This window comes from Anas platyrhynchos, chromosome 2, assembly GCF_047663525.1.
Source record: "Anas platyrhynchos isolate ZD024472 breed Pekin duck chromosome 2, IASCAAS_PekinDuck_T2T, whole genome shotgun sequence".
NCBI lineage: Eukaryota > Metazoa > Chordata > Aves > Anseriformes > Anatidae > Anas > Anas platyrhynchos.
The window spans coordinates 156,790,040-156,799,892 of NC_092588.1; the positions used below are offsets into that span (position 1 = coordinate 156,790,040).

At 48.4% G+C, this 9,853-nt stretch overlaps 1 protein-coding gene across 25 annotated transcripts in view; it reads right to left on the reverse strand.

Moving 5' to 3' along the window:
- Nucleotides 1-9,421, reverse strand: part of OBSCN (obscurin, cytoskeletal calmodulin and titin-interacting RhoGEF) — a 185,576-nt gene extending 176,155 nt beyond the window's left edge. For 12 of the 25 annotated variants that reach the window (XM_072033892.1, XM_072033882.1, XM_072033897.1 and 9 more), the window contains exons 1-2: nt 9,166-9,419; nt 172-1,312 (exon numbers count right to left, since the gene is read on the reverse strand). In XM_072033892.1, the coding sequence (XP_071889993.1) occupies nt 172-1,303 (1,132 nt within the window). In that variant the 5' untranslated portion in view covers nt 1,304-1,312; nt 9,166-9,419. Of the gene's footprint in view, nt 1-171; nt 1,313-9,165 lie in introns of all 25 variants that reach the window. The other 13 variants (XM_072033896.1, XM_072033887.1, XM_072033886.1 and 10 more) reach the window with 4 other exon arrangements.
- Between the last annotated feature and the right edge of the window lie 432 nt (nt 9,422-9,853).

The following is a 9,853-nucleotide window of genomic DNA, read 5'->3' on the forward strand; positions in this document are numbered from 1 at the left end:
CTTCCCCAGGTCATCTGTTCCAGCACCAACACCTCTTCACAGCTGGAGGGCTTTTCTTCATGCCTCACCCACACCCCTTTCCTGAAGTTCTTCCCAAATTCCCACCCGGTGTGGAAGTGCTTTGCCTTTCTTCTTGAAGGCTGCCCACCCCAGCAAGACGTCAGCACCCACCTTTGACAGTGACCAACACGGAGCTGTAGGTCTGGCCCGCCAGGTTAGAGGCCGTGCAGGTGTACAGCCCGTTGTCTACCTGCTTGCAGAAGAGGATCTTCAGCACGAAGTTCTCCTGATCGTCCTCGTAGATGACGTGCCGCCGCCCTTCTGAAATGACCTCGTTGTCCTTCTTCCACACGATCTCAGGCTTGGGCTCGCCCGTCACGTAGCAGCTCAGCTTAGCGTGCTTGCCCTCTGTCACGCTGCACGTGCGCGTCAGCGCCCCGAAGGTGGCATTGCGAGCCCCTTTGGTGGTGAGGCCAGCTGCCCGCTCGTAGTCCCGGGAGAGGCTATAACCAATGCTGGACAGCCCTTCTGTCACGGAGTAAGACTGGGCAGCCGTGGAATCAAAAGACCCGTGGGCTACGTCCGTCTTCCTGATCTCCTCCCGCCTCTTTTGCAAGTGAGACAACAAGGAAGCCGTCTTGCCGCAGCTGGTGTCAAAATGGCTGCTGCTGCCTGGGTTCGAAGAGCCCTGCGTTTCCACCACCAGCGCAGCTGAAGCGCTGGCGGAGCCGATGGGATTCTCTGCCCGGCACGTGTACGTGCCACTGTCCCCCAGCCGGGCACATTGGATGGTGAGAGCATTTGACTCCCCGGCGGACTCGATCTGGAAGCGGCCTGCGTCGGCCCGGTTCCGCAGGTGTCTCCCGTCTTTCTCCCAGTTTACCGAGAGGGGAGGGCTGCCCTGAACTTTACATTTGAACATGGCATCCTCGCCCAAAGTTACTTTGATGGAGGACGGTTTCTGGATGAAATACGGGGCTGACTCTGTTACCGTGGTCTCCTCTCCAACTTTGATACTGACAGCAGCAAAAGCTTCCCCAATGGTGTTCTTGGCCCGGCAGATGTATTGGCCACTGTCCTCCAGGCTCAGATCATAGATTGTTAGCCGATAGAGATCCCCATCTTCTGTGGTCTTAAACCTTCCCCCAGACTGGACTGGAAGTTTATCCTTTTCCCAGCTCACAACTGGGATGGGGTTCCCAATGATCTGGCAGCTCAGGGTTGCATCCTTCCCCACAGACACCATAAATGCCTTAGGCCGGGTCAAGAATCGGGGGACTCCACTGAACGAGCTGTAATCCATCCTGGTTACCTAAAGGGTGAGAAAGAAAAAAAGTCAGGAGTGAACAGATTAGGTGGTACAAGCAAAGAACTGTTGCACTTTCATGGTTTCAAGACATTTGCCATCTAGAACAACCTGGTTGGGGCACGTTTTCATCATTCTCACTACGGGTGAGAAGATCTTACATACTTTTTGGATTTGAGCTCAGTCACGTGAATCTACTGAAGGAGGAAGTGGCCCACTTTCCCACTGGAGTCACCGTCCCTGGGGGTGTTCAAGGAAAGGTTGGACATGGTGCTTAGGGACATGGCTTGGTGGTAGGGTGACGGTTGGACCAGATGATCTTGAAGGTCTCTTCCAACCTTTATGATTCTACAGAGAGCAATGCATTTAGGGTCCCCTTGAGTTCCCCATGGCACTCTAACTTACCTTCTTCATTTGCTCCTCTTTCTATGGACTCCTGGATGTCCTTCCCCTACAGGTGAAGTGAAACTACTTCTAATCCTCCAGGAGCAGAAGCCCTTTTGCGCACTGGCTGTCATTTACTTAGACAAGCAAAGCACAGCTCAAGGCCTCCTCTTGACCCTACCGGCACCAGAAACCCCAGGGTGCACCAGCTGACTCTTCCTGGGAGCAGGATGAGGCCTGGGAATAGTGCTCTGTTAAGAGCAAACTCCCCAGCTCCAAGCCTCTCTGCAAGTCCTACTCTCCAGACCCATGTGCACTGTTTCTCTCCAAGCTACTATATGTCCTCAGCTGTATAATGCCAGACACTTGGGCATTAACGAGTTGCACCCCCTTGAGCTATGGGAGCTACTCGGGGGAGATCTGCCAGGCTGCTCTCGCATCTCTGCTTTTTCACCTTCAGAAGGGCCACACAAAGCAAACTGCACCAGCATCGTAAGTAATTCAAAAGAAATAATACGCAGTCACCCCGACAGAAATATCCTTCTTAATCCTACAGCAGGTTGGCTTCCCTGCTGGCCACAAATCCACCCACTCTCTCACCCAATGACAGATGCATGCCCTTACAACCTCCCTCCCACCTCCAGCAGAAAGCACTAAGAGCAGGCCAAAAACCTGCTTTCATTTTTTGCACTGTTTGGGCAAACTTTGCATTAGTTTTTCCTCCTTCCCCCAGTTCCCGCTGCAGTGCATTAATGTTAATATGCAAATCGATAATGGCACAAGGGGGTGGGAGTCAAATGGTCTGTTGACCTGCAGCATGACCTTGGGGAAACTGTCTGCTTGCCCTTTGCCTTGGCTCCCCTCCCAAGTTGTCTCTGCATTAGGACAGGGATGGTCTGACAAATAATGATGTGCTCCATGTATATGACAAGGTACTTGCTGGAGTATATGACAAATCATGCATGAAAATTAACAGCAAATTACTGTTTTTCATTCCATTTTCTCTGCTGGAGACTGAAAGGCACAAATTACCATTAAAACTAAAAATGGGGAAAGCAGTGGCACAAAAACACAAAATGGTTTTCATTCTAATCATTATTACCATTGAGGACAGTATAGCTGATCTAACCTTCAGACTTCATTTGGGCCATGGAGCTAAGCCAAAACCAAATGCAGTCTTCCTGCTATACATAACAGGAAAAATACACGACTTACAATCTCTTCTGTCTTCCTCTCCAACATATTGAACTCTTAAGAAGCAGTCAGACACCTTTCCCTTTAGAGGAAATTGATACTCGCTAACGTAATTCAGATTTGCTTGTGGTTTTTGTTGTTGTTTTTCTTCCAGTTATCGAGCATATTGCATTATTCCACCAAAAATCTTTAGCAATTAAATAAATTGTTCTCAAAGTTTAAAGCTGAAAAACAGTAATGGGGAAAAATCACTGGGTAAATGCTAAGAATGCAAAGAACAATTGACCTGCAATCATTAGTGCTCAGAACAACTGACTTTCTGTGCAGTGGTCACCCTTAGTAGTTGAAATTAATGTACAGAACTGTTTTTCCCTTAATCTCAAACCGAGTTCAGAAGTCTGTGAACTAGTTTGTACTTCCTATTCCCTCTGACTAAATTCAATCTCTGTCCTCATGTAAGCTTTAAAATGTATTTTCCATAAACACATGCAAGGCTGCAAGCAGAGAAGTTGCATGAATGCTTGGAAGATGTAGATACAGGCATTGGGCTGGAGCCAAGTTACACCGAAGTCAGTGGAAATTTCCACTGAAGTTGATTGAGTGATGATCAGGGTCTTCTGCTTGTTTGAGGCTGGACAGTTTTAGTGGGGTGGGTGTGTGTGTGCTGGGATCCAAGTTCACCTCTGGAGAATCTAGCAGGAACATTAATGACAGTAAGAATAAATAAATCAAGGTATGGACTTGGAGCTCAAGTCCTCCCTAATCTTTCCTGCCCATCAGGCAGAATTTCAGGCTGCATCGTGGCATCAAAGTTTTTGGATCTACCTTCACAAGGCTTTACTGTGTCTCATCCTTTCTAAATACCTGGTTTTTGATAGATATATCACACCAACTCCATTTCCATGGCATCAAAATCCATGGCATCAAAAAGAACAACAGAGTGAAGTTGCTTCACTTCTTTGAAGGGGTTCTGCATAATATGGAGCAGTGCTGGAGCATGGAGATGGCTACGGTCATGAGGTGTGTGGCTATGAGCCAGGCAGAGACCTTTCATCAAGCAGTGGCTTCCCTCGAGCAGCCTGCCTCCCCTGGTCACCAGGGGACATCTCCACGGCTGGAGGAGAGCTGTGGGCATGTGGTGGGCACTCACAAAGCCTGGCTGCTACGAGGTGAGAAAAGGAATGCTTCTCACTTCCTAAAGCTCTTGAGCATTCACCTCACCCACTCTCCTGTGCTTTCTTTCCACTCACAGCCTGCTTGCACAGATACAACCCTGTTCCAAACGTGTTTCTCACCATTCACTGGCAGCTCTGACAGCCAAGAGCAATTAAAACATGAGGAAACTGCAGCATCGAGTTCCTATTGCTCTTGAACTAGACTGGTACAGCAACTCCAAGACGCTTCTCTCCAAGGTCTGCTCCCTCAGGTTGCAGCCTCCCTTCCCCCTTTCTCACAAACCTTACCCTGGTGTCTGCATCTCATTTCATCTCATCACCTTGCCGTCTACCAGCTTTCATCATGTACCCTCACTGAACGGTTCTTATGCCATTATAGATGGCCAGGATGACAGGAGACCACCAGGCATCAGTGACAACAGCATGCTTACCACAATTATTTTAGATACCTTTCTAACACAGTAGGAAAATAAAACAGGGCGTATTCCTTGCTCTGCCACTGGGTTACTTTAATAATCATGAGAAAATCGCTCGTATCTTCAGTCTCTGCCTGAATGGAAACATTGTCTTAAGGGTGTTGAAAGCATGAAAACCCATTAACAGGCATGAAATCTTAACTTGTGGCAAGGATGAAGCTACAACAAATATCTAACCAACAGCCAGACATAACAAAAGGCTTAGATAGGTTGGACAAGATAAACTACATTTTACTAGTTTAAATAGGATTAAATGCATCATCTTAGATTAAACTGATAAATAGATTATGAGTAAGAGGGAGAGTGTGGACACACTGCTAAAAGATTATTTTTTTTCTCTATTGTGCAACTTGTTAATCAATTCAGTAAAAAAAATAATCACTAATTCAAATTCTTTATAGGTACACGCAAACATCAAAAATCATAGTAACTCTGTAAATGCCAGGACTGCTCTCTTGGAAGCAGCAGGACTGACAGCAAAGCATGAATAAACCTTGTCAATGCAAACGCCCCTTCCAATTAATCTCAGACATTTACCAGTGTCATATTTCACTTTATAATCCCACTGTGATTAATCATTTGCAGCAGAGATCACATTCCCATCGGGGTGTTTCTGAGCGCACTGAGGGCAAAGCAGCGGTACTTGTAATTTAACCGCGTCTTTATTCATTCAAATTTTCATTATTTTGTGTTTGGGGGAAAGAATTGTCAGATAACGTAAATAAATTATAGGAAATAATTCACAGCATGCACACAGCCCAGGCCTCCAATGCTCTCCTCATGGCTGCCAGACTCTACCTTCACCTGCTTCCTCCAGGATAAGCAAGCCCCTGACAGTGGTCTTCCACCAAGGGCACATTTACTTTCAAGATTCTCCTTCTGAAGAGAAAATAAATGGCCTTCAGGGAGAGAAAGGTCTCTCCTCTCAACAAGGAAACATCACCTCAGGCCACCCCACTGACTGCAGCACCGAGAGCAGGCCTCCAGGATGGGCACCCCAGCAGTCAGCCCCCACTGGAAGCCGTCGCAGGCGTCTCTGGTTACATCAATGAGATGATTCCCTCCTGCCACTTGTCTTAGCCCGAGGAGCCAGGCACTGCCCTTGTCATTAAATGTCACCCCATGTATAGGCAGCACCATCGTTCCCTTGACCTCCCGTGACTCGCTGAGTGGGGCCGGGTAGCGGATGGGTTTCTCCTCGTTTCGCCGATGTTGGGCTGCATCTGAGAAGCCTTCAGCAGCCCCCGGGCAAGCAGAGGCCTCACACCGTGGAGTACTGCCCCCGTCGTGTTGCTCTTTGGCATGAGAGGGTACAGAGGTGGCAGGTTATTATCTGTCGAGGCCTCTCAGGTCAATGGTTGGAAAGGAAATCCTGTCCACCGTGACCCTTTGCAAAGAGCAAAAAGCACTGTGCAATGTGCCTCATGAAACATTCCTAGACAAATGTGGCCATGAGCAGAAGAACAAGGAACTTTAAGGGTATTAAACACTTGACAACAGATCCCTAAACCTAAGAGACGACTGAAATGCAAGTCAGGAACACAAGGGTTCTCTCAGAAACACATTAAGACCCGTCACATGCCTGCTTGCTCATTTACTCAATCAGCTTTAGAGTTCATGTTTCCTGGGCTTTCTCCACAAGGACAACTGCTACAGCCTTGCACTCCTTCCTCTCCTGAGATGAGAGGCAATTAAGTCAGGAAAGCTCCTGTTCCTGGGTCCCAAACCCTTCCCACTTGGAGGATGAAATGCACACCAGCACACCCAGTGCTACGTGCCCATCACACCTCTCAGGCAGGTGTAAGTAGAGATTCACACAGATGCGCTGCTCTGAGATGACAGAATTGATCGGACGCCTGTTTCATCAGCACAGGAACAGGATCTGTCACGGAGGAGCTGGACACAAAGCTTAGCCTGGGCTACTCTAAATTCCTCTTCAGTGAGAGACAACGGATTTTGGCATGTTTAAAGGTCACTTGGTGAGCAGATGAAAGCCTTCCATGGCGCTTTGGAGGATAGGTGTCCATACTCTATAGGAGATTTGGACACAGAGGACTCCATGCATTAAACTAAGCCTGCTGCCATAAGCTATCTCAAGTCAGAGGGAGGCTCATTTACCTTCCCTGCTATCTGGTGCCTCCATAGTTAGACAAAGTCCACAGGAGAGTTCAGGGAAGTTTCATAGCTGGTCAGTGGCTAGCATGTGGCATTCAACATTGTGAGCAGCCCTCAGAGACAGCTAAGCTCAAATCAAAAACAATCTTCCAACCTGGCCCTCAGGGAAAGGCTAAATATGCACCACCTATCTAGGAAGGGACCTGCACCACCTCAGGCTCCTGATATGAATCCTTAATAATCTGAATATTTCCAGTGACTGGTAGCGAACGAGAGAGTAGAACCATTAGAAAACTCGAACAAGTATCATTCATGAGGTTTGAACAACCTGATCCAGTGGGAGGTGTCCCTGCTCATGGCAGAGGGGTTGGAATTAGATGACCTTTAAGGTCCCTTCCAACCCAAACCACTTTGTGACTCTACCAAGCAAGGCAGTCAGATCACATAAGCACACGGTTAATGTAAAACACAGGGGGCTGAAGCCAATTAAATGACTTACATCGGTTCAAGCACACTGATCTTTCCTGTTTGATGAAGGCAGACCTATTGCTTATGAAGCTCACCCCTCTTTTAACCATACAGCCAGCATTTGCTTTCCTTCTAACGCATCCATAGGTCCAAAAAGGTCCCTAGGTCCACATAAAGACTTCTTCCTACTAGGGCTTTGCTGCAGCATACAGCTTCATTGGGATCCCCTCCTTCATGAAGCCACAAAAACAACCCCAGAAGCTTCCAAAGGACCAAAACTGCTCAGCTCAGCCCCTCTGATACTCAAGATGGTGTGGCATCATGTTTTCCTTTTATTTTTCTGAGCCTAAAGCCACCCAGGCTGCTCTGACAGCACAAAAAGAATAGCTACAATGCAGGCGAGTTCTTAGGCATGTGGTGATGCTCATCGCTGCTTCACGGGGCTGAAAATGCAGGATATGAGTAAAGGGGAAAGACAAAAATTCTGGGTTTGCCACCCTGTGGACAGAAAAGGAGTGATGCAAACCCTAGCAAATTTATCACAGATTTCCTCCAACTGGATTTTGATTAAAACATATCCAGGAGGCAAATGGCTATGGCAGAACCCCTGCCGTAGGTGCACCCCAGCATCTGCTCAGATGGCAAGGAATGACAGTGTGAGCTGCATGAGCTTGAAAGGTTCAGAAAAACAGCAGATTCACACGGATTTATATTACTTCATTACTCTTACAGTTTTGAAGGCTGGAGTTTTACATACCTGAAGTTGGCAGCACTATTCCACAGTTGAGCTAATACACATTTCCTCTCCATTCACACACACCCCCTGGATGTGTACATGTAGATTTCTCTCCCTTACACATTAAATCATAGAATCATCTAGGTTGGAAAAGTCTTTCAGGGTCAGCAAGTCCAACCACAAGCCTGACCTCCCGGGTCCCATCACTACATCACGTCCCTCAGTGCCACGTCCGTGCATCTCTGAAATACCTCCAGGGCTGGGGACTCCACCACGTCCCTGGGCAGCCCATTCCCATCCCTGACCATCACCTCTGTGAAGAAATTCTGCCTAATGTCCAACCTAAACCCCTTTTGGTACAATCTGAAACCGTTTTCTTACTTTCTGTCACTTGTTGCATGCATATCCACAAAGACCACAGGCTCTTACCAGCACTGAAACAAATAATCCCAACCCTTAAATACATCACCACCAGCATTAACAGAGAAGGAAACTGGCTTTTATTAACCTGGAAGCACTGCCTCGAGCTTTACCACGTGTGATTTCCTATGTGAGGGAGTTTCAGGATCACAACTGCCGCAGGGACAAAGAATTCCCTCCGTGACAATTAGCCACGAGGCTGTGGCCCCAGCGCTTGTATTTTAACGGGTGGACGTCATTGTCATTACAGCCACTCCACCCCATTGAGCTGTAGGGCCAAAAATAGCCTCAGCTGTCGAGCTCCATCTCTCCCCATCTCTCGTCAGAGCCATTTGTAGAAATGCGAGGAGGGTGGGGGGGGGCTGTGCTTTCAATTGGTATTGACACCGGAGAGAAGCTCAGAGGAAAAAAAGTTCTTGCTGAGGAGAAAAGCAGCGCAGGCTTTATGCCCTGGAAATAATTCTTTAAAAAAAAAAAACAGTCCTTGCTGCCACCTCTCCGCAGGAACCTTATTTATTCCGGGCTCTTCATGCACACTGCTCTCACCAGTTTGAGGATAAAATGCACCGAGCACAACCACCAGCTTTAAGCCTGTCTTTCCTCTCTTTTCTCCTCTCCTTTGGAGGCCGATCTTTGCTCTTTTGCTAACAAGGCCAGAAATAATTAAGCAAAGCAAATCCATAGTTGCTTCAGACCAGGAGAAAGATGAATTTCCTCTATCTTCAGCTCCATCTTCAAATACGTTTCGCGAGACGAGACATAACTCCAGCCCAGAAACACTGACAGAGGAACAAGCTCACCCTCCCTCAGCTAGGACCACCGTCCTCCACTCTCTCCGAAATACCAGATTCCCCGAGCCTACTCCTCTTTAGCTGAAGGTTTAGGTCTTACCTGGAGTCTTGTCAGGGTCTGAGGAGGTAAAAAGCTCTGGGCAGGGTAACAGCCGCTTCCTACTGAGATGACAGAAGGGGGAAGGGGGAAACGGGGAACAGAGGACGTGGGGGGACCATGTTGCTTTTGGTTCCCCCCTTTCCCCTTCAGCAAAATAAAACAGAAACCCCAGCGAGGACAGGGACGTGCAGCAGGAGGTCCCCCCAAGTCCCCCGGCGGTGCCTTTGCGGCTCGGGGTTAGGCTGTGCCACCCCCTCCCCACCCCTCCTCTCGCTTGTCCTCCTCCCGTCAAATCGCTGACGTGCTTCGCTTTTCCCTCTGCAGCCCAGCTCCAAAATAGCTCCGGGTGTCATTTACCGGGGAGATTAGGTTTCCTGCGGGACAGAGGCGAAAGGGCAGCATTTTAGGGACTCGCTGGGACAGTCCAGCAACAAGGGGGGACACATCGGAGGGGCGTGTGGTCGGTGGTGTGGGGGACAGGCTGTGGTGACAGCAGGGCTTGGGATGGCTTCTCCAGAGCCCGTCCCAGAGCCAAGTGATAAATGTGAAGCAGGGACTCAGGAGCGGGCCATTACCAGCTTATCAACACTGGCAGGAGTAATGCCTCTTTCAAAAGGTATCAGATCAATAGTGGGTTTATTTATAGCCTCCCAGGCAAGAGTTGTTACAACAGCGAACAAGCAGTGAG